At 58.8% G+C, this 26,100-nt stretch overlaps 1 protein-coding gene across 2 annotated transcripts in view; it reads left to right on the top strand.

Annotated features, from left to right (window-relative positions):
* Positions 1-7,672: 7,672 nt before the first annotated feature.
* LOC135885585 (lanosterol synthase-like) overlaps positions 7,673-26,100 on the top strand; it is a 31,982-nt gene continuing 13,554 nt past the window's right edge. The window contains exons 1-14 of one of the 2 annotated variants that reach the window (XM_065413397.1): positions 7,673-7,692; positions 10,119-10,287; positions 11,132-11,270; positions 11,999-12,107; positions 13,464-13,585; positions 14,285-14,381; positions 15,389-15,524; positions 17,856-17,964; positions 18,814-18,932; positions 19,510-19,607; positions 20,058-20,085; positions 21,809-21,865; positions 23,790-23,861; positions 25,444-25,494. In XM_065413397.1, the coding sequence (XP_065269469.1) occupies positions 7,673-7,692; positions 10,119-10,287; positions 11,132-11,270; positions 11,999-12,107; positions 13,464-13,585; positions 14,285-14,381; positions 15,389-15,524; positions 17,856-17,964; positions 18,814-18,932; positions 19,510-19,607; positions 20,058-20,085; positions 21,809-21,865; positions 23,790-23,861; positions 25,444-25,494 (1,326 nt within the window). Of the gene's footprint in view, positions 7,693-10,068; positions 10,083-10,118; positions 10,288-11,131; positions 11,271-11,998; positions 12,108-13,463; positions 13,586-14,284; positions 14,382-15,388; positions 15,525-17,855; positions 17,965-18,813; positions 18,933-19,509; positions 19,608-20,057; positions 20,086-21,808; positions 21,866-23,789; positions 23,862-25,443; positions 25,495-26,100 lie in introns of those variants that run through there. The other variant, XM_065413398.1, reaches the window with a different exon arrangement.

The raw sequence follows: 26,100 nt of genomic DNA, 5'->3' as shown, positions 1-26,100 counted from the left end.
GTCATGCCCTCTGGGGTAGCAAAGTCCCACTGGACGACTGTCCTAGGCAGTCTTCTGCCCCACTGACCAGACTGGGCCACTTCCCTCAGTGGCTGGTAGGGGAACCCAGGCCTTCCCCTCCACTCTGGGGTCCAGCCCAGGGACCCTACAACCAGCAGCTGAGGTCTGCACAATCCCAAACCTTGCTACTGTTTCCCTGGGCTGCTCCTACTTCACCTCCACCAGGCTCTTTCTCCACCCTCGTTTGGGTACGCCCTTCCCTCAGGGCTGGGACTCCAGAGCTGCTGGTCTCCCCATGGTTTCCTCCTTTCCCTCGCCAAGACTGGAGAGTGACGGCAGAGCTCCACACTGCAGCCTCTGTCTGCTGCAACCTGCCTGGCTTTAGCATACCCCACCCGTTCCTTCTCAGCTGGGCTCTACTCCCAGTCAGGGGTTGCTTAGCCAGCCCAGTTCCCCTCAGGTGTAGCCTATCAAGTTAATTGGCCCCCTTTTCAGCCTCAGTAACCCTTTCAAGGCTGGTCAGGGTTGAGCACCCCGTCACACACCCCTCCGAGTCACAATCCCTCCTTGCTTCCTCCTTATGCTGTTGTGGGGTGGTACGTGGCTACTGGCCTACACCAGAATAAATTGCACCTCCTGGGCACTAGACAATATGATGGGTTGTCAGGAGTCAAGGCTCCACCCACTGTACCCTGACCCCAAGGCCTGGCTATTCTACGCAGGGGTGGGGGTGTTCTTATCCTTCTGCACCAGTGGAGGAGCTCATGAGCACATCCCTGGGGCTGGTCAGCGACCCTCAGCCTGTCTAAAATATCAATATTTGCCAAGCCGAAAAGGACAAAATGCGGGGAGAGGCAATGTGTGGGACTGTGTGTGTGTGAAAAGTGCCTGCCCGATAGCCAGCGTGTGCAGTGCTGTACGGCAAGGGGTAGTATGTGTGTGTCAACCAGACATGGGGTCGGAGGCAATTCCAGTGGGAGACTACAAGCGCTGGGTCTCTATCCCATACTAAAGGGGCTTGGAACAACATAGCAATTCAGGGCTCAATCATAAGCCACCCTGTGCCCTGCACAAGGGATAAACGGGCATTGCCATTACTCCCACGCCTGGGCAGGGAGCGGGCAGGCAGGGGCAGGGAGCCTGCGGTGCCTTGACACCCCCTGCCCCCAGTGTGCTGGACATGGCAGAGGAACTGGCACAGCGAGGGAAGTGACCTCTGCTAGGTAGAGGGCTGGCACCGCTCAGTCCCAAGGAGCCAGGAACCAGGCTGTCCCACTGAGAGTCAGCTGCTCCTGGGGCAGCACTGAGACATGCTGCCCCTCACAACATACTTGTGCCAAATCCACCAGAGGCAGCAGCTCACATGGTGATATTGTGCCCACCCTTCCCTGGCACTGGGCACAAGGGCTGGTAGTTGTCCTAAGGTAGCGAGCCTGCACCTACTCCTCTCTGGGTCAGGCATTAGATCCCCCTTTGCTTATGTGTTTCCGGCAGCACCTGAGCCAAAAACCCAAGTGCACACAGAGGAGTTCTGAGACCATCCATATGGAAGGATATTAGGCCAGGGAACGGACCAACAGGCTGATGGGATGGGAACTGAAAGGAATTCAACAGCAACGGTGAAAAAACAATGCACAATCCCTTCCCCCACCTCCAGTGGTGCCGAAAACCCTCTGCTCCCCGCGTCCTGGCCTTGAGGCCGCTAACCCATCCGGTGGTGCGCGCACAGCTGAGTTGCACTAGCTGGGTGAGATGTCTGCTCAGTTTGGACCTCCGGCCTGGTGGGGTGCTGCTCCTCGGCCTCCACCTTCCCTTGGGACTTGCCCAAAGTGCTCACCCCCAGCCCCAGCCTAGCCGTGCCAACCACAGCCCATCCCCCAGGCTCATGTACACCCGCACCCAGGCCAGCACAGTCCTTCTCCCCTCCACCGAGCCCCCACATACACACACTGCTGCCAAGATGGCGCCCCCATCCCAGCTCCTCCCTGCTGTCCTGGAATCCTCTGGCTTCTTGCCCCTCTCGGCCGTTGGCACCTGGGCACCGTCTGCTGGCTTGTTACACTGTCACTGCTCCTGGCCCTAATTAATACGACTGAACTGAGGCCACCGTCCCATCCTCACTAGCTTTGCTTTATTCGCAGGTTGAGGTGAGCCTGCCATGGCACTGGGAAGGCCTCTCCAGGAGCTGCTCCCAGGCACTTGGGAAGCCACGCGCACACCCCATGCCTCAGCTCCCCTCGAGTACTCTGGGATAGCAGCCTCCATGCCACAGGGCCGGGTGGGGGCAGCAGGAGCGGGTCTGAGCTGCAATATGCCATGCTGTGCTCTAGGGCAGAGCTAGATCCCAGCCCCGGGCCCTGGCGTTTGCTCTCGGGGCAGTTCTGGTCTCCCTAGTGTTACATGGCTGGCTTGGGCTACAGAGAGGAGCCTGAAATGCTGAAACAAAGAGCGAGGGTCTCAGTGCAAAGTGGAGTCTGTTAATGCCCAGAGAGTCCATCTACAGCCCTCCAGGGAACCATCTTCCCATTAACATCTGCCTGACGCCCTGGGACCCTCCACGTCACCCAGAAAAGAGCCTCTCTGCTGCTCCTCCCTCCCCACTCTGCCGGGGACCCCTGAGTCACAGTTCCAGCAAGGAATCAGAACAGTGGGGGAAGGGCAAGTGGGGATCCCACATAACAGAGCTGGAAATGGAAGGGCCATTTATTATCACTTTTCAGTCAGGAGCAAGGGCAGGGCCTGGTCCCAGGGCCGGCTTTAGCAAGAGCGGGGCCCGATTCCTGGGGGCGGGGCTTGCGGCAAGTCCCGCCCCCAGGAATCGAGCTGCGCTCTGGCTGGGTTCGCCAGGCTTGGGTCCGGCTCAGAGCCGCTCGGCGGCCGGAGCCAAGCAGAGCCGCGGGGGCCGGGCTGGGCTGGGGGCCCGGAGCCGTGCCGCGTCGCGGGGGCCGGGCCGGACCCGAGCCGAGCCGTGCCGCGGGGGCCGGGCTGGAGCCAAGCCGGGCCGGAGCCGCTGGGGCCGGCGCACTCGGCCGGAACCGGGGCCGGACTGGGCCGCGCCTCCCCGGAGCCCTTCTCGTGCCCCCCGCCACCCCAGCTTACCTGGTGCTGCCTGCCCGCCCCTGCTTCTTTTCAGACTTCCCGCGAACCTCTGATTCGCGGGAAGCAGGGGAGGGGGAGGAGCAGGGGGTGGAGCGTTCAGGGGAGGGGAGGAGGGGGAAGTGAGCTGGGGGCGGGGTGGAGAGCTGCGGCGCGGGGCCCTCTTAGCGCGGGGCCCAATTCAGCCGAATCGGCCTAAAGCCGGCCCTGCCTGGCCCAGCTGGGATCCCCAAGGGCCAGGGCCGGCTCCAGGGTTTTGGCCGCCCCAAGCAGCCAAACAAACAAAACAAAACAAAAAAAAAGCCGCGATCGCGATCTGCGGCGGCAATTCGGCGGGAGGTCCTTCGCTCCGAGCAGGAGTGAGGGACCGTCCGCCGAATTGCCGCCGAACAGCTGGACGTGCCGCCCCTCTCCGAAGTGGCCGCCCCAAGCACCTGCTTGGTAAGCTGGTGCCTGGAGCCGGCCCTGCCAAGGGCTCACTGCCTCCGCGCTCCAGCTGGGAAGGTAGAACCTTGATGGACCATTTGGTACCTCCAGGTCCTGTCTTTCTTTTGTGCAGGCGCAGCCTCAGCGTGCCATCCAGCCTGGCCCTGGGCTCTAGCACCCTGTCCCCGGGCTCTAGCACCCTGTCCCCACTGAAAGGCGGTCCCTGGGCTCTCCTCCTCCCAGGAGCAGCACCAGGGATCCTGGAATGGGGAGCATTCTGCTGCGTGTCTGGGAGGAGAGCCGCTGTTGATAAGCACTGGTAGTGGCTAGCAGGCTGCTCACTGGGCAGGAGAGTGCCCATTGGTCAGGGAGAATGATTTCTTTGGCAGTCTTCCCCCTCCCCACATCATCAATGGCATGGTAGAAGGAAGCCAGGCCCTACAATAGGGGAATTTGAACTGATGGAGGTTGGATGACATTAGTTCGTTGTGTGAGGTCTGGGCTGGGATCTGTGAAGGATATGCCAGGGGCATGTTGTGTCTGACCCCCAGTGCGTTCCATCCGTGGCACAAAGTGCACGTTATAAAGGGAAGGAAGTAGCTGGCCTTTGCTTTTTCCCATGCCAGGCACAGTCACAGGTGAGCATGGCACTGTCTAAGACTTTTGTGCAGCCTCCACCCCAGCAGCCATCCAGGAGAGCCGGGGAAATGGGGAGATTAACTTGTGTAAATATTTGTCTTAATGAATCATCCTCTAAGTCAGGGAAGTTCCCTGGACAGTTTATTTGTTTAAGGGAATTTATTAATATTTGTATTTCACTGACTGTAGCGGGGCGATGACTCACCAGTGCGGCACCTCCTGCTGGTCGTCCAGGGAATTAGCTCTTCCAGCATGGAGCGCCCTCTACAGGCCGGTGTTGCGCCTGCTGCTGGCCCCGTGTTCTTCCCGGACCCCAGTGCCCTTTTTCCCCAGGGTTCTGCCCCAGCAGTGCCCCCACAGTCTGGGTCTCCCCTCCCAGGGGAACCCCCAACCCTCTATCCCCACCTTGCCTCAGTGGCTACTGCCAGTCGTCAGCTAGCCCCCGCTCACTGGGGCAGACTGCAGTCTGTAATGGCCACTCATCATTGGCTGCCTCTGCCTAAGCCCTAGGCTGCACCTCTGCAGCCCCAGTACCTTTTGTAGGCCTTTAGCAAGGCCTGCAGCCTGGGGGTTTACCAGGCTGGAGCTCCCCGGCTCCCTTTGCCCTTCCCCAGCACTGCTCCACCTCAGGTACCTCGCTCCCAAGCAGCTAGCCGTTCCCACTCCAGGGCTAGAGTGGGACTCCTCCAGCTTCTGGCCCACAGCCCTCTTATAAGGGCCAGCGGGGCCTTGATTGAGCTGGCCACAGCTGTGGCTGCTTCCCCAATCAGCCTAGCATTTCTCCACCACAGCCCTCTCCAGGGCTGCTTTAACCCCTTCCACCCTGCTACACTGACCATACCGCAAATCCCCCATCTTTGGTAATTTAGGGTATGACTCAGTATTGCTACAGTCTGTGGAAGTCACTGAGGTCACTGTATGAGTGGAAGATTAGCTATGGCATTGATACACAATGGTTTAGCCACTGTAACATCCCCTTGCTTGGGGTTCTTTGGAGCTTGGTTCCTTAGCTAAAGAACAGATTTCAGAATCAGTATTGGCAGGGCTGTCCGCCCTCGTGGCTTCATTACCAGGCCCATGACATTTCCTTTTGATTCCCAGCCCAGCCCTGGAGGCGATTCATTACATGGGAATCTCAGCTTCTATTTGAATGCACAGGGAAGTTTCTAGCCTTCGTGGCTGTGCAGAATCACCATGGCTTGGAGTCTGAGACTAGATGAACATTTTCCAGATCCAATTAATCCAGTTTCTGGCACAGGTGCTGTGGTGTGTTGATAAGAGGCTGGGGGGTGGTCAGTCTGGGTGACTGTCTCACTCCTCCCCTGGCTCTGGGGTGAGTGAAGCTTCTTTCATGAGCCATGGGGAGAACAGGATTATCTGCATTGCCCCGAACATGCTCATAACACTTGCAGCTCTGCATTATGACACTGACTCTAATAAAATCTCATGTTTCAGGGCTTCACCCGGTGACCTGCAGGGGTCAGGAAGATATTTACTTCCCCATGCACAATTGTTATCTGGATTTTTTCTTTCTGAAGCATCAGGGATTGGCCAGAGCTGGAGACAGGACACGGGATGTGCTGGACCAGTGTTTTGAGAACCCTCTTTCGAGACGCCCAGCTGGTGTGCCTTGCTCACAGTCTTGGGGTCAGACTGATCACCACATTTGGGGATAGGAAGGAATTTTCCCTGGGTCAGACTGGCAGGGAGCATGGGGGTGGGGGGTGTCACCTTCCTTGGAAGCGTGAGGCCGGGATCGCCTGCCGGGATCATCTGGGCATGTCCACCCGATCAATCCCCTGCCATCGCAGGGGCCTCGCACTCTCCTGGTCTCTGCTTGTGGCTCACAACAGTTTAGTCTCCTGAGGACAGAAATGCTTTAGTCTAATTAAAATCACTGGGCTCAAAGCAGGGGTAACTGGATGAAGTGTAAGAGATTGACTTATACAGGAGCTCAGAGCGCTGGTCCCCCCGTCTGGGGTCCCGTCTCCAGCTGTGGCCAATCCCCGATGGTTCAGAGGAAGGCCCAATCTGGACTTAAATTCTATAAGCTATAAATGGGAAATATGAAAACCCTGAACCATTTTTCTTTTGTAAATCGCTCCTGGTTTTTAAGCCTGGCGGTGCCGCACTGGGGAGCTGGAGAGGGCGGTGGGCTGGAGGAGGAAGGGGCGGCTGTGTAGGGGGCTGTGGCCTGCATTTGTGCGGATGCACCTTTTGTAGGTGTTCTCAGATTGAATTTCCCACCTGTGATTGTCTTCATGTGGCATGTGTGGCCAGGGAGTTCAACAACCAGCAGCCAGACTGGGAAACACATTTTCCAAAACCCCTCTTCTTTTGGGGCCAATCGTGGGGTTTATTAATGCTTGGGGTTGGCAGTAGGGATTCCCTCACCCCCCACCCCCTACAACTCCCACATCCAGCTCCCAAGGCCTCCCCTCAGCAACTCCCTTCTCAGGCTTAGGTGGGAAGAAGTAGCAGTGGGACATATCTTTGGCTATTGAAACTCATTCACAGCTGCACACTTATTTTTCATAAGATTCTGACCCTTGGAGGAAGAATATGAAAATCAGGGGACTCTTTGTAGACCTTTGGGAAGCTTAATTTGATTTCAAGCCAGCCCCTTGCAGCGCGCTGGTATGCAGCGGGATTGCGACATCACTGCTCAGCCAGCAGCCATCGGATGGTTGCCATTATTCGCTGGCCAGCTGTGCTGCAGACCAGTCCGCTGAAATTCTGCAAAACTCTCTTGGCGTTTTCTGGCACTTTCATCTGCGTTCCCGGGGGAGGATTATTTAATGCTGCTGGGATTTTGTGTCATTAAAGATGTTAAGAAACTTGGCTAGGTAACTTCTTATTTTAAAATAAACAAATCACATGGCCAGATGAGACAACACTGCCCTGAATTTTTAACAGAGGCTATTGGACCTCCTAGGTTAACAGCTACAATCGTTTAATATCTGACAGATGCAGCATTAGGGCTCTCTGCTGTACCACACGTATGCCCAGGATTGCAAGATCCACCAGGCAGGGACTCTGCTTTTCTGGGTTCTCTATGCTATGTAAAGTCATTAACGCTATGGATTAACTGCGGGCAGGAACAGACGCAGTGATTAGAGTGCTTTGATCATACCTGATTTCTCCTTCCTAACGTGCAGGCTGCACCATCCACGGGGCTGCTGTCCCTGGGGCACACCCTCCCCTCAGCACAGGAGCTGCCATTCCCCTTGATTCAGAAGGGAGCATGCCCCCAGGACACTCCCTAGGGAGAGCGAGCTGCCCCCCTCCCCACACACAATTTTCATGCCGTCTCCACCCGCCAGTGGGGAAGAGCCCCCAGGTCAATCCGCCCCGCTCCCTACTGCGTCACAACCTGTCTCCTGGTTGTTTGGCTGTACAGTGACAAGGTGGGTGTGGAAATATCTTTTATTAGACCAACTTCTGTTGGTGAGAGACACATGCCTTCCAGCTTACACACAGCTCTTCTTCACGTCTGGGAAAGGTACTCACAATGTCACAGCTAAATACAAGGTATGTCAGCAGGGTCTGAATGAGCTCTCTCCTGACATCTAATGATGGACTGGGGGAGAAGATGTCAGGAACTAACCTTGTTTGCATAGACACACCGGCTCTGTCTAGGTGTGTAGCGTGATGGAGCTGCTTTGCCCAAATGATCACTTTTGGCTGGTTTTAGATTGCAAGTCACTTTGTTATTGGGTGCAGGGGTAATAAGGTGTTTTATCCTTGTGTGAATCAAGGGGAGCAGAACTTGGCATGTCCTGATTGAGGGGCTCACCCTCAACTGAACTGCACTCACTAAGCAGGGGCTGGGGGGCCAAAGCCAAGAGGAGATGAGAAAGGGTAAGAGTAGGTGTTTCTGCTTGGGGGGTGTGGTTGCTGCATAAGGGTCCTAGACACTCTTGACCCTTCCCCTCTCCACTGTTCAATGACAGAGCTGATTAAGACTCAATTGAGAGTCTTTTGTTGTGGCTCACGAGAGCTGAAATCACTGATAACCAGGTCTAAGCATTAGCTCTGCTCTGGGACAGTATCTCTGGTAAAAGAGACTGCCTGAGTGTGAGGCTCCCCCACTAACTGCTGAAATCACTGAGAGCAGTGTTAAGTGGTGGGACCTCAAGACATTCCAGAGGTTGCAGTAGAGAGGGCAGTGATGGAGTGAGTGATGGCGGAGTGGCCGACAGCAGAGCGAGCAGCTGACGGTGAAGTGAACAGTTGACCGAGCGGCTGAGGGTGGGGTGAGTGGCTGACCGAGGAGCAAGCAGTGGCGGAGTGAGCGGCCAATGAAGCAGCTGACAGCAGAGCGAGCAGCTGATGGTGGAGCAGCAGCTGAGGCATTGCTCACTGCTTCCCCTCTCCTCCCCGGGGTGGGAGGTGAACTCCTCACTCTAGGTCTTCGCTGACCAAGGACAACTGTGAGTGGGGTGTGGTGGAGGGAGAGGGAAGTGGCGGGGTAAAGGGACTTTTGTTTGTTGAACTTTCACACTGCAAGGTGAGAGACTGAGGAAAAGGACACTGCCCAGTGTACTCTGGGGTGGGTGTTTTGTTCATGGTTATGTTTTCAAATCATGCTTGTGACATGTGACAGGTCCCTGGGGCAGGTTCGTGGGGACGAGTTTGAAAAGTTTCTCTTGGAGTTGTTTGGGAAGGATTTAATGACTCCTCTAAGCGCTGGGTGAACCATGGCCGGGCTGGTAGAGGGGGTGGTGCCGCAGTGCTGTGGGATGAGTGGTTAGCCCAAGCGTCCCAGCTGACGGTGCTCCAGGTGCGGGCCCAGGGATCCCTCCCATGTGGGCGGCTGTCCGGCCGGTAGCGCTGTCCTGGCAGCTGGCGGGCTTGTGAAGGGTTTCTCTGCCAGGGCACATGCTGTGCTGGCGGGGGTGGGGCTGGCAGGGTGGCCAGGGAAGGGTCTGTCGCTGCTGCCAAGCAGCCAGAGCTGGGGCACCGCCAGCCAGTAGCACAGCGGGGCGGGGCCGGGGGCGAGGAGGCGGAGTTGGCGCTGCCGGGCACGCGTGGGCCCATGTCTGCCGAGCTGGGGAGTGAGAGTGAGAGTGCGTCTCTCTGAGCCTCTGCCAGAGTGTGTCTGTGAGTGTATCTGAGTCTGAGTCTGTGATTGCGTGTGTGTGCGTCTGAGTGTGTTTGTGCCTCTGTACGAGTGTATGTGAATTTGTGTGTGTATCTCTGCGAGAGTGTGTGTGTGTGTCTCTGTCAGTGTGCACGTGTGACTCTGGCCAGTGCTGTTGCTGCATCCCGGTTGTAGCCTGTTTCTTTTCCAGCGGCTCCCGGAGGCCGCAGTCGGGCCGAGCCCCTGTGCTCGGAGCTGTACGGCTCTGTGTAATGCTGCACAGCGTGGTGCCAGGGCGTAACTGGTCTGTGCAGTGCAGCGCCCACCCGCCAGCAGGGGCCGGGGCTCTTAGGAATCCAGAGACATTTTAAATCCATGAACTGCCCCACCACTCCCAGCATGGAGGGAGGTGACAGAGCTGCCACCCCTTCGCAGTGACAGGTCCCCATGGGCCGATGGGAAGCTCTCCTAGAACTTGGCGCTCTGGTTGCTGCAAGGACAGCGTGGGGTGGGAAGGTGCCAGGAAAGGGGAGCGCTGTCAGAAGTAGCCCCCCTGTATGGGACCAGTTGAGGGTCTGTCAGGTGCTTGCTCCGACAGCACGGTGTGGAGTGCTCAAAGCCAAGCAAAATGACATTGGCCCAGCTGTTGCTCCGAGGACTTTCCACTTCCCTCTTGTTATTTTGCAAAGTCTAAGTGTTGGCAACCCGCTCGTGGCTGAGTGCAGAGCTCTCTGGGTTCCATGTCTATTGCTAATGCTGCAGCAGGCGTCTGCACTGGCCCTGCGCGTCCCAGGGCACTGACTGCCCGATGCTCAGAGCTGGCAATGCTTGGTGACACGCCCGGGATTAGTCTGGTTCCCTGTGGTCTCTCCAGGTGTTTGCGGAGAAGGGGCGGCCCGTATAAAACAGAACCTGCAAGTGACCTCACCCGCTGGCGACTGAGCAATGAAGAAGGGCGGCAGAGTTGGCGCTACCTGGAGGCTGGCGAGGCATGTGAGCGAGAGCAGAGCGGGCTGGAGGCTCACTGCCTAGGCTTGGACACGGTGAGTGGCTGATTTTCGCTCACAGCGCAGTGTTTGCCAAGGCTGGGAAAGGGGCACACACCTGAACCCCATGCTCGTATGGGTGGCTGTAATTCCCCGATTGCTGCCATTGTCTCCTGCCCCCAAATGCTGAGTCGTTGTCTCTGAAGCAAGGCTTCTTTTCAGTGACTGTCTTGGATTCACATGCTTGCTAATTCCACAGGGCAGGCACCGGTGGTGCTGGCATCAGGGGCAGAATTCACAACCTCATGCCAACCTGGTTGTATTGGTTACTGGGGAAGAGGGGAGGTGTCACAGCCTCCTTCAAGGGGGCATGTTGCCCAGCTGGGACCAGAATCCGCTGGCCCTTCCATGCCTGGAGCCCTGGAATCTGGCCCCTGAAAAAGGGAGCGGGGGGGGACGGGGACGGGGACTGTTTGCCCTGCTCCCTCCCTGCCTGCTGACCCACGCTGGGCTAGGCAGGCCTGTTCCTCTCTGCAGATTATGCACTGAATGACTCAGAAGGTGCTTCAAGGCAGCAAGCGTCCTGCTTGTATTCACACTCCTCTGCTCCCCTGCCACACCCTCTTCATCCCTACGCATGCTCTGCACAGTCGCTCGGTGCTGGATTTGGTGTCCGGTTGCTGGCGTTGCTACTAAGTATTGTGTGAAAGGCCAGTGCAGTGCAGGCCATGCGGGAGGTACACATTCCCTGATTACCCGTGGGACTGCAGTGCCGCCATATCCCACAGCACAAGGCACTTGATTCTACTGGTGTCTTGGCCGCTGGCCATTCCTTGTGCGCGAGCTGGAGCTTTGCTCTTTTAATTTGTGTCTGTCCCTGCTCCTCTTCCTTTCTTTGCAGAGTAAGTTCTTCAAGGCCTTGCCCCAGGCCTGCACAGCCCAGGAAGCAGCGCTGAATGGGATGAAGTTTTACTCTGGCCTGCAGGCGGAGGATGGGCACTGGGCCGGTGACTACGGGGGGCCCCTCTTCCTGCTGCCAGGTACGGTGGATGAAATGGCTGCGCCATGTGCTCTGAGCGGCAGCACCTCCGCACAGAGTTACCTGCGTAGGGATGGGATAGCGGGTGCCAAGCAGGGTCCGGCAGCGTGGCCAGGGTCTATGGGGTCCATGGCTCTTTCTCTTTGCTTAGCTGTCTGGGGATGATTCAGGGTCGGGCGCTGTCGCAGGCCTGGGCAGGGCAGCGTCTTGTCATTCCCCAGCACACTGGGTGCTGAACCTTAATGGCCGATCGTTTCCCCAAACAGTGACCTAGGAAATGCCCCGGCTGCATTGCACTACAGTTAATCCCCAGGGAACGTGTCTTTAATAATGAGCTGACGTCTGTTGTGAAGCACCAAGAACTACCCAGCCAGTTAGATCCCCCGTCTGGTTCTGACCCCCACAGCCTGTTCCATCGCGGGGGCTGAAGCCGGGGATGCTAGGGAAGGTCATGTGGTTGTTATAGTCTGATGTGCATTCTGTCTGGACGGCCCTGACGACACTTTTGGGTTCCAGCAGACGACGATCTTGGAGCCATTTAGCCTGGGGCTGTAGCTGCTCCCTGTTAGCTATACGTCCAGTGCTTACTTGGGACTCCTAGCTACAGCGATTTCTCATGTCCTGTGCTGACCATGAAGAGGACACATGCTTCTCTGAACCAACTAGAGTGTCCCTAGTCTGAAATCGGGGGGTGGTTTGGCCTAAAGGGCGAACTGTTTTGTCCAACAGGTTTCCTGATCACCTGCCATGTTGCCAAGATCCCGCTGCCAGAAGAGTACAGGAGGGAGATGGTGCGTTACCTGCGCTCGGTGCAGCTCCCTGATGGAGGCTGGGGCTTGTGAGTAGCAGAGAAGTTCCTTTCTCCTTATTCCTGCTGCATTGGGCGGGTTGTGCGTTCCAGACCCAGTTGACCAGCGGAATGGTTCCTATCTGTCTGTCCCTGTACAAAACAGCCAGTGAAAACAGTATAGAAATCTCAGAAGCCCCTTGCAAGCACAAAAGCCAGTTCCATTCCTGAGATGTCTGCCTCGCGTGTTGTTATCTGCTCTGATACTGCCTTATATCTCAGACATTATTGCCAGACATTAGGTCCTGCTCCACCTGCTTTGTGCTTCCCCTCACTAGCCCTCCCCGGGTCATGGCATTCCTGGAGGGCGCAGAGCTGCTGTAGCGGCTCGAGGTGTGTTAGTGGGGTGGGCTGCTGGTCATTAAATACACTCGGGGAAGGAGGGCACAGAAACAAGGGTGAGAGGAGCCTTCCAGCAGGCAGGGATGGACTGCCGGGAACATTGCTGGGGTGGTGTCAGGGCTGGTCTGCAGAGGCATTCTGGCTGTTACGTGCATTCTGTCTTGGCTTCACTGGAGAAGAGCGTCTTTCCCGTCTCTAGGAGGAGGGTCTGTGATCAGAGGCCTTGGTGAAAGGGAAAGAAATCATGGTAGAAACGTACGCCTGCACTGCCAGCTCTCCGCCATTGTCTAGGCAGGTTTCCCTATTCCAGCGGAGGTGAGGGGGACCCAGAGGAGCACTAGGAAACGAGGGAGAATGTTCAAAACTGGCTCATTTTCTGTGTCTCGCCTTCAACCTATTAAACAAAATCCCTGAAATCCCACCAGCCCCCAAGCTGGCCCCTGGGAGGGAAACACTCTGATTTCATTAGCAAATCAAGCCCCGCTTCATCGACATTTCCGGGGTGACTTTAGCTCCGGCAGTGCCGCTGTACTGAATCACACAGCAACGCAACGGTGGGGGTTCGAAGTACTCGGCGTTGGCGTCACTCTGCCCCCCCTTGCCTTGACGAGAGCGCTTGCCTATGGCTTTAGCGGGGACAGGCTAGGCCATGGCTGAGTGCTTCTGAAGCTCCCCCGCAGCATCCAGAGCTTGGCCTGGTGCTCCCTTACATGTGGGAAACGGCTCAGAGCTATGCTGAGTGTTGGACTGCTGGAGCTGCAGTGCCGTGGAGGCCAGCACGTGGCGTGACCAGAGCCCTCCTTCACCACGGAGAGACCACTAGAGTGAGGGGCTGGGAGCAGTTCGTTCCCTTTTCCCAGCAGCATGGCCCAGGGCGGTTGCTTTTCAGTTAGTTTGCTCCGTTAGCTTTAACCCCCTGTGTAGGTTTGCCCCAATAAAACCAGTCTCGGTTGATTGCACGAGCGCTCGGCCATGTCTGACTTCCCTGCGCTCTGTATGTGGCAGGCACGTGGAAGACAAATCGACAGTGTTTGGCACAGCGCTCAACTACACATCCCTGAGGATCCTGGGGGTTGGGCCGGATGACCCGGACCTCGTGAGGGCTCGGATCAACCTCCACAGCAAAGGTCAGCATGTGGCTGGAGCTCTCTGGCATCCTGTCCTCCCCCCAGCAGCCATGGGGCTGGGACTGTTGAGAAGGGCTTGCCCAGCTCCGAAGGGGTGAGTGGTAGGCGAGGGGACATGCGGCCAGAGTGGCGTGAGCCTTTGCAATGGCTTGTCCTTGGCTGTATGGCAGCATGTGCAGTTCGCACGTTAGTTTCTGCCCTGGTGCCCTTAGCTTCTCCCAGCTTGGCCTGGCTGTCGCAGCACGTGTGGCATGTCACAGCCCATGCTGCATCCTGCTGTGCCAGCACCCTGCAGCGCTTACCTTCTGGGGTGATGGTGAAACCTCAGCTCCTTCACCGGTTGCAAACACTTCCGTTTGGGAGGCAGGGCACTCATGAGCCCTGCAAACATCCGGTCCATCTCAGCAGTCGGTTGTGGTTAAATCGCCGTCTCCAGCCCCCCTCATTTGGTCTCACCAGCTGCACCTTGCACAGAAAATGTGCCCTTCCCAGGTGTTGTTTCTGAATGGCTGTGTCTGTCGGTGTGCAGTGCCCATCATGCGCCCGCTGCACCGGCCTGCAGCTCTCCAGGGCCCCTGGCTGGCCACACGACCAGACCAGGATTCAGGAGCCTCTGTTCATGCCCTGTCACATGGCAGGGTCCGTGTCCCTGGCCCCCGTGGCTGCCGTCAGAGCCCAGATCTGTGTCTGTCTCTCCAGGGGGTGCTGTGGGAATCCCATCCTGGGGGAAGTTTTGGCTGGCCGTCTTGAACGTTTACAGCTGGGAGGGAATGAACACGCTGTTCCCTGAGCTGTGGTAGGTGCTATTCTGTATCTGCAGAGTGTATTGATTTTCAGTCCCAAGCCACAGCCCCATCCTCTTGCAGCAGCACGCAGAAGAAAGCCCGGCGCCGAACACCAGGGACCTGAGAGTAATCCCCGGCCTGCACCAGTCCCCCATTCTCCCGTTCAGCCTGGGCCAGGAGGCTTCGGGCACGGAAACCAGACACCATTCCTGGCATGGGGCATGGGCTGATGCGGGAGGGATGTTCTGTTGATGACCTTCCCTCCCCCATCCAAGCTTGGCCCACCTGCTCGACCTCCAGCCTTCCTGCCCTCTCTGCCAGCCTCCAGACACACACGTTGCGCTCTCCCCAAGTCCCTCCCTCTTGGGGCTGAACCTGTGCTGGGTCCTGACACGGTTCCTCCCCATTTGGCATGCCATGGCTGTCCCTGTCCTGGTGCTGGGCGTGCCGCAGACTCCCCCAGCCCTCAGGGACAGCTGGTGCCCGAGCTGACCGTGGGGCCAGGAGCAGGGGGCAGTGTGAAGCGAGGGAGTTCAGGCAGCTGGCTGATTACAGGGAAACTAGTGGCAGCATTGCCCACTGGCATGTTCCCCGCTGGAGAGGCTGTTTATTCCCTGCGCCTCCCTCCGCACCCCGTTAACATGAACCACAGGGAATCAGATGCAGTCTGTCGGCAGAGGCCCTGCCCAGGATAACAGCCTCGCTGGGTTGCTGGGAAAGCCCAGAACGCTCTCCTCGGGCTGGAGGAGACAGTCTCCTGGCTCCAAAGGAGGGCTCCAGCTTCTCTCCCAGGTCCCCCGCACCCGAGGAGCATGGAGCAGCGATCGCCTGGGGTCGGTGCGTTGTCCTGTAGGGCTGCTCTAAGGCTGAGGCAGCGGCTATCCTGAGCCCTGAGTGTCTCCTGGGCACATTACCCCTCTGACTGCCCCGCAGCCCTGTCCTTAACTGTGCCATGTCCCTGCGGCCCCCCACTCCCCATCCTGCACACTGCCGACAGCGTCCCTCTGTTGTGTGACAGGCTGCTCCCGGCGTGGATGCCAGCCCACCCCTCCACGCTGTGGTGCCACTGCCGCCAGGTGTACTTGCCGATGAGCTACTGCTACGCCACGCGCCTGACTGCCGAGGAGGATGAGCTTGTCCAGAGCCTCAGACAGGTAAATGAACTCCCTGAGCACCCTCCCCGCTCCTCACCCTGTGTAACGGTGGCCTGGAGACCCTTCCCACCATGGCCCAGCTGTGTCTAGTTGCATGGACCCGAATCTCCTCATTGGGCGCAAATCCCAGTCCCTGCAGCCCCTGGCAGTGCTTTGTTGGAGATCCTTATGGGCTCGTTGTGATATGATCCCGCCATCAGCTCCTTGTTTCCCTGTCCCACCAGAGCTTCTGGGTCTTCCCCCTGCTTGGGCACTAGCAACGGCCCTGAGCCATGTCTCAGCAGCCCTGTGTCTGACACCTCCGTCCCTCATCTCTGTTACCAAAGAGGAGCACAGGGGTGGGAATCTCCCCTCGTTCTCTGTGGTGAATCATAGAATATGAAGGGACCTCAGGAGGTCATCTAGTCCAACCCCCTGCTCAAAGCAGGACCAATCCCCAGACAGATTTTTGCCCCAGATCCCTAAATGGCTCCCTCAAGGATTGAACTCACAGCCCTGGGTTGAGGAGGCCAGTGCTCAAACCACTGAGCTATCCCTCCCCCCTGAAGACTTTAGCAACCCTGCCACTCAGCGTCTCGTCCTCTCTGGTTGTTCCGCTCGCCCTCTGCTGATCTAGCAGGGCCAGCGACTCTCACCAGCTTTCTGGTTCTCCGAGACTTACAGAAGTTCCTATTTCCTGCTGGCCATTCTGGTTCCCTCTGAGCCTCCTTACGCCTTCCCTGTCACAGCTGATGCTTCTGTACGTTGACGTAGTGTGGGCTGCATTTCTGCTCCTTCAGGGGGATGTTGCTTGAGTGAGCCACGTGGCCCTTCCATGCTTTCCCTTTAGCTTAGGGCTGAGGTACGACTGGCCCAGGCTGGGTTGGGCCCCTCGATGTCGGTATGTGGCCACTGGCATGTTACCTCTGTGCAGCATCCCTGCTCTCGTTAGCAGATGGAAAGGCTCTGCCTTCATAGGTGCAGTAGTAACCTTCCAAACAGGAGCTGCATGGGACCGATGCCCTGCTGTCTGCGTGACGACCCGGAGCTCGATTCATCACGTCAAGGGACCGGTAGATCATCTAGTCAGGCTCCTGTGTAACGCAGGCCAGAGAATGTCACCCAGTTACTCTGGACTGAGCCCAGCGACGTGTCTGGCTGCAGTACAGTGTGCCCTCCAGAAAGGCAGCCAGTCGGGAGCTGAAGACATCAAGCGATGGAGAGTCTGCCAGTCCCCTTGGCAGCACATTCCGGTGGTTGATCACCCTCGTTGTTCACTGTTCGGGCCTTATGGCTTCAGCTTCTGGTTCTTGTTCTGCCTTTCTCCGCCCTTCGGTACCTGGTATCTTCTCCCTGTGAAGGTTCTTCTACCAGTCACCTGCCAGTCTTATTTCTGATACTCAGTGGCGAGGACAGTCACGGGGGGCCCGGGAGTGCCCGCCTCAAACAGCCCGTGTAGGCGCCGCCTTAACGCTCTTCCAGTGCTGGTAACCTTGGCTGATGGGAGGGGTGGAGGGAGCCCTATGGGGCAGGAATTGGGGTGGGCTTTGGGGAAGGAAGGAGAGAGCTGGGAGGACAAGGTAGGAAGGAAAGCCAAGGGCAGAGTGTCTGGGGTCGTGCAGGGAGCAGGCTTTCCCTGTGAATGCCACAGCAAGGTACATACCACACACTTGTTCACAATGCCTAAGGCCTGCACTTTCCAAAGGGAGAGGTGATTTTTGGGAGGCCCCGTCCGCCCCCCGGGAGGGGTCTGATTTGAGAGCGCTGAGCCCTGCCCTCTGCGAATCAGACTTGGTGTCTCAGGCTGGGCACCTGACACCCCTAGGCCTGAAGGGGAGTTACGCCTTAGGGGCTGTCTTCTTCCTGCCCACTGGGCTCCGGGAGCCCTGCTGTGAATTGGAGCGGGGTGGAATCCTGCACACAGGCCTCCAGCCAGAATTAAGCCCTCCCTACTGCATGAGCATGCTCCAGCGTGCTCCCCCCATTCTGGCCTGTGTGGGCCCTGGAGCCCCCCCCTTTCGGGCTGTGTGCCCCCCCTAGGCCGCATGGGGCCCTGGGGCCCCCCTCAGGTGCTCTGGCACTATCTGAAGGTGCTTTCTCCTCTCGTTAACTCTCCTTAGCAAAGGGTGCTGGGAGCAGCTCCCACATGGGACCTGTCCCGGTGGCTGGTGTGGAGCCACAGAGCGGGCCAGGCAGCGCTGCACTCCTTCCCCGATGTTGCCCTGCGTGCGCCGTGCTGTACTCCCCCCGGGCTGCCAACGCCACCAGGCTGACACTTGCAGCTGTCTCATGGGTCTGCTCCCATGGCGCGCTAGTGAGCGGATGGCTAATCTCCCGCCTGCTCCCTGCCAGGAGCTGTACGTCCAGGACTACTCCAGCATTGACTGGCCGGCCCAGAGGAATAACGTGGCTGCCTGCGATCTCTACACCCCGCACAGCTGGCTACTCACACTTGCCAATGGTGAGTAGGGCACTGGCTGGGCCTGGCCAGGGCAGGGCGGGGGATAGTTGATGTGCAGGTTGTTTTCTGACCCCACTGCCGTGAGTCACTGGCGGAGTTGAGAGCTGCCCCATAGCCTCACATCCAACCCCAGTGCAGCCCCCAAGCTTCCTGTCAGCCTTGCCCTGCCAGTGGGATCTCAGAGTGGCCAGGGACCAGAAGCTGGCAAGACAGTAAATTACTAACCTGGGAGGGAATGCTTGTGCCTGACAAAGCAGTGCCCACCTGGCCTCAGCATGGTGCCACAGTTACTGCCTTGCCCAGTGGGCACGAGGGCAATCTGTGTGCAGCATTGGCTCGCTCACTTCGGCCACGAGCCAGCAGCAGCCACCTGGGTCCAGCACGTAGGAAAGGCGCTGGGCTCTGTGCTGATTGCCGCTGGAGGAGGCTGAACCAAGGCCCATCCTGACTGTCGGGTGCCATTGATGCCGAATCAGGGCTCATAGAACAACTCCAAACACTCCGTCTCTGAGGTGTCTGCGGAGGCTGAGTCCAGCGTGGGCTGTGTGCTGGGGCACTGAGTGAATCTTAATACCTCAGGTTCTGTCCCCCACTCAGCAGCTTCCCACCTTCCCTCTGGTCCTGTCTCGGGCTGAGCAGCAGTGAAACAACCAGGGTTCAGTCCAGGTGTGGAGCGTTCTGGGACTGTGTCCCTGGGGCTCTCGCCCTGCTCCCCCCAGAGCCCTGGCCAGCTGGGGAAGGGATGGGGAGAGCTCTCTGGGGCTCGGGGCTGGGCCCTGCTCGCACAGGAGTTGGGACCAGGCAGCTGGTAAGAGTTTCCTTATTGTGTCTCTCTTGTTCCTGTCTCAGCCATCATGAATGTGTACGAAGCCCACCACAGCACCCGGCTGAGGCAGCGAGCCATCGCGGAGCTGTACGACCACATCAAGGCTGACGACAGATTCACCAAGGCCATCAGCGTTAGCGTGGTAGGCTGCTCGTTACCGCTCCCAACGAATCAATGGAGCTGGCTCCAATTCCTGCCCAGGTGCGGGAGAGACCGGCCTGGGACTCCCCAGCTCTGCACAGACGCCCTGCTGCTGGCACGTAACCATAGCAACCAGCAATCCAGGCAGGCTCAGGGCCTGCTGTGCTGGGCGCTGCACACAGGGGAGTTCACGGCGGATGACAAGGGGAGTGAGCAGGCTGGCGGGAGAGGAGAGCGTGAGCAGCCGCCTGGTCGTTGTACAGTGGCAGTGGAGGCAGGGCGTGCCAGATGCCCCCCTCTGCAGAGTCTTTGCTGGGGACAGCTGGGGGGTGTGGAGTCAGCTGGTGGAAGGCCCTGGCTGGAGAGTGATCTCCTGCCCTGTGATAGGGAACGGACATGGGGATGCCAAGGGGTCCGTTCTGTGACCAGAGCCCCATGTAGACGTGCTCGCTCCCCTGCAGACAGCCCCCAGCCTGGGGTTTGCTCCTGTGGCTGGTCACGAGGTCAGGTCATGCTGTGCAGGCCCAAGCCGAACACCACTGCGCTCTGCAGGGGAGTGACGCCTTCTCTCTCGGCAGATTTCCAAGACCATTAACATGCTGGTTCGCTGGTACGTGGATGGGGAGAGCTCTCCAGCCTTCCAGGAGCATGTCTCCAGGATCCCTGATTACCTCTGGTAAGGCCAGGCCCATGAACCTCCCCAGCCCTGGAGACAGTGCAGGGCTCAGCTAGAGAGAGCCACTCTGCCCCGTGCGGGAGTCCCCAGGCCCTAGCAGGGAACCTGCTGCCCAGACCTGCCATGGGGGACCCCGCTCTGCCCCCAGGGTTACCACGCTGCCTAGGATCCAGGAGCAGGGAGCTCTGTGCAGGCGGCATGCGAACGGGGGGGTCTTGCACTGATCGGCAGCCAGCTCCAGACGCTGCATCCTTATTAGTGAGTCCCACTCGCTCCAGTTCTCCCAGTCAGGCTGGGAAGGGGCAGGCCAGGGCCCCTGGGGAACCTGCAAGGCTGCCCCTGAAGCTCAGTACTCCGTGCCCTAGCAGCAGATGCCTGGGGGCTGCGGGAGGTTGGGGACAGCACCACGCTCCCCAGGCTGCCGCAGTGATGTGCTCTCTCTCCACGCAGGCTGGGACTCGACGGCATGAAGATGCAGGTAAGGCGCTCTGGCAGTGAATGCAGGGACCTTGGGCACCCTCTCGCTGCTGCTGAGGCAGCTCGCAGGGCTGGGCAGGGACCCCTCACCCAGGGACTGAGCACGTACTGCAAAGGGGGTCTCGCCAGGCTGCTCTGCCTCGGGGGATCTGCCACCCCTGCAATGTCTCCCTTTCCTGCCGGGCTGTTAATAGTAATAGGACCAGCCCTGGCCCAGCTGTGCGGCTCACAGCAGCAGCTTCTCCTGTCCCTGCTCCTCCTCCTGGCAGAGGGTAGAAGGGGTTGGTATCGGGAGCAGTGTGTGTCCGTGCTCTCAGGCAGCTGCTTCCCCTGTACCTCTGGGGGGTGCTCTGCACCCGCCATCCCGTGCCCAGCCCCTTCACTCTGGCCTTTCGCCCCTGCCACACACGCATTGCCCCTGGGGTGGAGCCTAGGGGAGGAGTCCCGTCCTGTCCTGTCTCTGCTGTGCGGTTCTGGCCCTACGTTAGCGGGCAGCCCCTCTCCTACCTGCGCTGGGGGCTAGAACCGAGCACTAACGGCTGCTTGGCCCCTGCTGAGTGTCCAGCAAGGAAAGGGGCTGCGTGCTGCTCCCCCATGCCCTGGCCACGCAGGCCTGCTTCTCTGTCCCACTTCCTGCAGCTCAGTGTCTCCCAGACAAACGTGCCTCTCCCGGGACAGCGGTGCATCCCCCCCAGACACAGCTCTGCCACCTCCCTCCTCCCCCGCCCCACGGCTCCCCTTGCCGCCCAGCCAGCCATTCGCACTGCTGTCTGTTTGTGCAAACATGGACTGTTCCTTGTGTCACGGCCTGGCCCCGGCCGGCAGAGCACTCACAGACCCGCCATGCAGGCGGTCTAGTAGTGCAGTGCTCCACCGAGACCTCCTCCCAGCCTTCAGCTCCTTGGGGCTTGAGTACCACACCTGTCCTCTCTGGGGCTGCCCCACGGCCCAGCCCAGCAGGGCCCACATGCTGCTGCCCAAGCCCCCCATGTGCCTGGAGCCCCATCGGCCCATCCCAGTCCCCTCCGCGCGCTCCCCCCTGGGTTCAGGATCCATGGCCAAACTGCCCTCATTTTGAATCCCTCGGTGGGCTTGCTGCAGCTTCTCTCCCCTTCCCTCCGGCCTCCTCTGCTGTGCGAGAGCCGAGTCCCTGCAGCTCCTGCTCTCTGGGCCAGCCTTCCTGGCTCTGCCTCGCTTCACATCTCAGCTCAGAGACCCCCGTCCCATCCCATCCCGTCCCGTCCCTACGGCTCACGCACTGCATGCTGCTATGGGCTCTCTCTTGTTTCCAGTCGCTGTGTCTGGGATGCTGCTTGCAGCCTAGGGTGCTGTAGACACCAACACTGGATTGGGTGAGGTGCCCGGAGCCATCCTGCACTGGGTCCATGAGGGGCTTGCAGGATCAGACCCTAACATAGCTTTGGAGGGAAAGTCTAACCCCATCCCCCGAACCGAAAAACCCCATAACCCTGCTCCTGCTGCCCGTTTCTGCCCCAGTGTGTTCCCTTAGGCTGCAGCACTCCCTGTGCACAGGGCCCATGGTGCAGTGTGGCGGTGCCTGTGCTGCGTGACTGCACCCAGCCAGTGTACCCTATAGCCTTCTCTGTCTACACGGCCATTGGTACAGTGTGGTGGCGCCTGCAGGCAGCATGGCCCGTAGGGGTGGGCGGGAAGCCTGGGGCGGATTGAAAAGCTGCTTCTCATTGCACACTCTTCTGTTCCAGGGCAGCAACGGATCCCAGCTCTGGGACACAGTGTTTGCCGTCCAAGCCTTCCTGGAGGTAATGTTTGCTGTTGTGCCAGCCTGCTGGGCTGCCCCCCAAGCGACGTGGGTCTCAGACAGGCATCATCCTGCACTTTCCTCAGTGCCATGGCTCTTGGGGGCCCGGCTCCTACAGTGTACGCTCAACAGCAACACTAGGGAGAGGCTTCGACAGCCTCGGGTGTCAAGAGCAGACGGAGCTGTGATGATCGTCGAGTCTGACCCCCTGCAGAGCACAGGCCAGAGAATGTCCCCCTGAGCTCCCTGCGCTGAGCCGGTAACTGGTGGTGCAGCCAGAGCGCAGCTCTTAGAGAGAGCCCTGCAGGCTTGCGATCCCAGCGCGCTCAAACGCACGCTAAGGGGCAGAACAGCTAGTGCCCCGTAGCGTTGGGTGGACGCACCTGCGTACAAAGGCAGGTGTGTGCAGGTTTGCAGGTGGACTGGCCTTTAAACTCTGGGTGCGAGGTGTCATTGGAGGAAGGCTAGAATGGCACGGGGCTCTGCACGTGTCCCCTGTAGTAACACCTGGAGATGAGCAGCAGTGTCACGCCGCTTGGGAACCTGCACTTGGCCAGCTGCAGGCGTGGAGCTGGCAGGCGCGTAGGGAAGAGCCGCTATAGCTGTTCCATAGCATGTGGCATGCTGCCGGTGATGGCCCCTGAAAATACTGTCCTAACCCCCGTCAGGTGCAGGCACGTGGCCCCACGGCACTGGTGGGTAGGCGTTGAAATGCACGTGGGCAGGGACCAAGGAGAGTTCCTGTTACCTCTTCCCCGCATGCGCTGTGTTCTCTTTGGGGTACTGGTACGAAGATGGGCCATATCGCACCTGCCGTGGTAAAACCCGCCCAGAGCCCAGCGCTGCTCGGAACCAGCAGCAATGCTGGAATACAGAGACGGGGCTTTGACCGCTCCGAGCGAGCGATGGAGATGTGTTGCTTGGCGTAGCTCCAGCATCGGGCACTGCGATGCTGCTCCGCCAGTCGCTCAGAGCCTGAGAGTTCCTGTTCCTCACCTGTACCAGCCAGTGCGAGATGAGCCACCCCAGTGCAGATCTCTGGTGCTCCGGAGTCCCTGGCTGGCCAAAGTGCTGTATTTGACTCTTACCAGGGAGAGACCGTGCCTGGCACAGATTCCAGGAGATCTCTTCTAATTTGTGTGATGAAGTGGGACTGTTCTTAATGTTTCCTCTGAATACTGTGTGGGTGCCTCAGTTTCCCCTATGCATTTCTTAAGTCTCTAGGGGTGAGATTGTTGCAGAGAAAAGGGCCAGTGCACATAAATTAAATGGCCAACACTCTATCTCCTGGCAACTAATGGCTGGAGCCCTGCCCCCCTGTAAGGAGATAGCTAAAGGTGTTGGAGAACAAAGAGATCAGGTGACCTCCTGGCCGGGAAAAGGAACAAAGCCCGGAGGAGGAGGGGCTGGAGGGTGAGTTAGTTAGTTTTGGAGCTAGCTGGGGAGGAGGAGTGAGTGCAGACGTGGGTGTCTGGCTCACTGCCCCCCAGGATGGACCCAGCTGAGGGATCCTGTTCTCTGTACCTACAAGCTCTGTTTTAGACCACGTTCCTGTCATCTAATAAACCTCTGTTTTACTGGCTGGTTAAGAGTCACGTCTGACTGCGAAGTGGGGGTGCAGGACCCTGTGGCTTCCCAAGGACCCCGCCAGGGCGGACTCGCTGTGGGAAGCGCACGGAGGGCAGAGGACGCTGAATGCTCCAAAGGTCAGACCGAGGAAGGTGGAAGCCGTGTGAGCTCCTTGCCCTGAAGACAGTCTGCTCACAGAGAGAAGACTTCACCAGAGTCCTGCCTGGCTTTGTAGGGAGCAGTTCCAGAGCATTGCCCGGGGACTCCGTGACAATTTGTTTTTCCTGAAGAACTAAACTGATCACAGAACTGAGCAGTGACGTCTCTTTATTTTGTGTGTCTGCCTCCTTGTCTAGGCTGGTGCTCAGAACGACCCGGCATTCGCTTCCTGTCTGAGACGGGCCCATGAGTTCCTCAAAATCACCCAGGTGAGCACTGAGTTGGGGTCACAGATGTGGGGAGTCAGCATTGACTTTGGTAAGACTGCAGTGTCCCACGTAGCTTCTCGGCATCCAGCCATGCGGCTCATCCCCTTCATGCGCTGTAGTCATAGGCGCGGGAACTAGGGGGATGGGGGTGCTGCAGCACCCCCAGGTTTCACTGTGAAACGTTTGCTGGCGCTGTTAGAACAAAGCTAGCGTTATTTTGCAATTCTTGAGAATTCCGGAGATGTGCTGCACCCGTGTGGTGTGAGCAGGAATTGCGCCTTTTCACATTGCGTTTGAACACACAGGGTTTACAGTTTCGTTAGCTGGCTTTCAGCACCCAGCGCCACTGGCTGTCCTAGGAGATACAGAGGAAAGGGGTTTGGTACCAGAGCACGGTAGGGAGAGAGGCCCAGAGTCTCAAAGGTATTGAGGTGTCTAACTCCATTTGGGGCTTGGGGTCAGACCCAGGGGCATTTTAAAGCAGCGTGGCAGGGAGGTGAATGCTGTGGGTCCCACGGGCTAGCTCAGGTCAGGGACTTTCGTTGTCTATCAAACGCACTAGTTTGCAGAGTCCTTTTTGCGCACCCTGTCGAATGTCTCTGGATCTGTAGGTTTCCTCCGTCTTACATTCCATGGGGCTTTTCTGTAGGGGCTGACCCAGCCGGATTCTCTCTAGTTCCCCTGTTTTCAGAGCACTGCCGCTGTCCCCCTGCGGCTCCGGTGAGGGTTCTCCCCACCCAGCTCTGGAGCCAGGGCTGCGAGTGCTGCAGGGCGCAGCGCGCTTGGCCTTGCAAAGCGGAGTGTGCCTCACCTCTCTCAGGGAGGGAGACCCGCCTGCCCTGGGACACAGCTGGCACATGGGCCTGGCTGACCCTGAGATTCCTGTGACGTCCCTGCACTGGTGCCGTTTCCCGGTGCTGCTCCACAGGCGCTAGAGGCAATGGGAGCACACGCATGAACCTCCACTGGTGTTCTCACCACCGCATCGTCCAGGCCTGTTCTGAGCAGGGCTGCCTGGCCCAGGGGTCAGACCCCCGCAGCCGTCTGCTCTCTGGCTGCCCTGTCCCTGGTGCTGGGCCCAGCGTGGCAGGGCAGTTTCATGGGAAGCTTGGTGCGGACCCAGCCGCGGGGCCCTCTCCGGGCTCTGCAGGGGTGAAGCTCTGAAAACAAGTGGATGCACAGGGCCCTCTGCAGCCCGGCTAGGGGGAGAGCTCCAGGTGCCCTGTGCTGACACAGCCACGCCAGGGCAGCACTGGGGCGTACTGCAAAGGGTCAGCTGTGGAAGTCCCTTCTGCTCATCCCCTCCCAGCCGTAGAGTCCAGGGCCAGCCTTGGCCCCGGCCTGATCCAGAGACACGTGGCACGGACAAGCACCAATCCCAGCCTGGCCTCTGGCGACCAGACTGTGGCAGCGCAGACAGGAGTGCTCTGCGGGCACGGCTGGCCTTGATCCCAAGGGCATCGCCATAGCTGTGGGACCCCTGCCCTTTGCAGTGCTCTGCTCTTGCAGTGGGGCCTATGGGGCCTGCAGCCAGGCTGCTCCTGCCGTTCCTCCTCACTGGTGCTCCTCGTATCTCCTGCAGATTCCGGATAACCCGCCCGACTACCAGAAGTACTATCGCCAGATGAGCAAGGTACAGCTGGCCACGGGCCTGGATTTCCCTGGGTTGATTCTCCCCTGTTGTTCCATGTTTGTTCCTCACGTGTCCGGCTGCCCCTAGCTCTGGGCTGCTCGCGGGGCAGGGAACGAACCTTTTCGACTCAAAGTGGATCTATCCTGTGATAGCGTCAGAGGGAGGCTCTGGCCGCAGAGCGACTCTCTGGTGTCTGGAGGAGTCTGCGGCCGTGACTGAGATCCCAGGTGCCGAGGGGCTAGCAGTTAGACAGGCTCAGCCTGCTTGGAAGAAGGGCATGAGCTGGCGTTTACCTGGCAGTGCCCGGGGCATGGGAAGCAGAACAGCAGGTGGCTTGGTGTCTGCATATGGGGGCGGGGCTTGGCCAATACACATCGCATCGGCGGAGGAGGGGCTCTGTAAGCTGAGGCCAATGGCCGTGGGTCCGGGGTGGCCGTCAGGCCAGTTGCCATGGAAGGAGATGTGGCACAATCCCACTAAGGCCTGTTTGTGGTGGGACTGGGCAGCGTTGTTTTCTCCAGTACGGTATTTTTTGGTGGGGGAGGCAGCCTCACCTGGGTAATTAGGAGGGTCCCGTGTAACAGGCAAAGTGCAGCCAGACACAGC

Source organism: Emys orbicularis, chromosome 11, assembly GCF_028017835.1.
Source record: "Emys orbicularis isolate rEmyOrb1 chromosome 11, rEmyOrb1.hap1, whole genome shotgun sequence".
NCBI lineage: Eukaryota > Metazoa > Chordata > Testudines > Emydidae > Emys > Emys orbicularis.
Note: the sequence above shows the minus strand (reverse complement) of the source record. Positions and strands in the feature narration are given on the sequence as shown.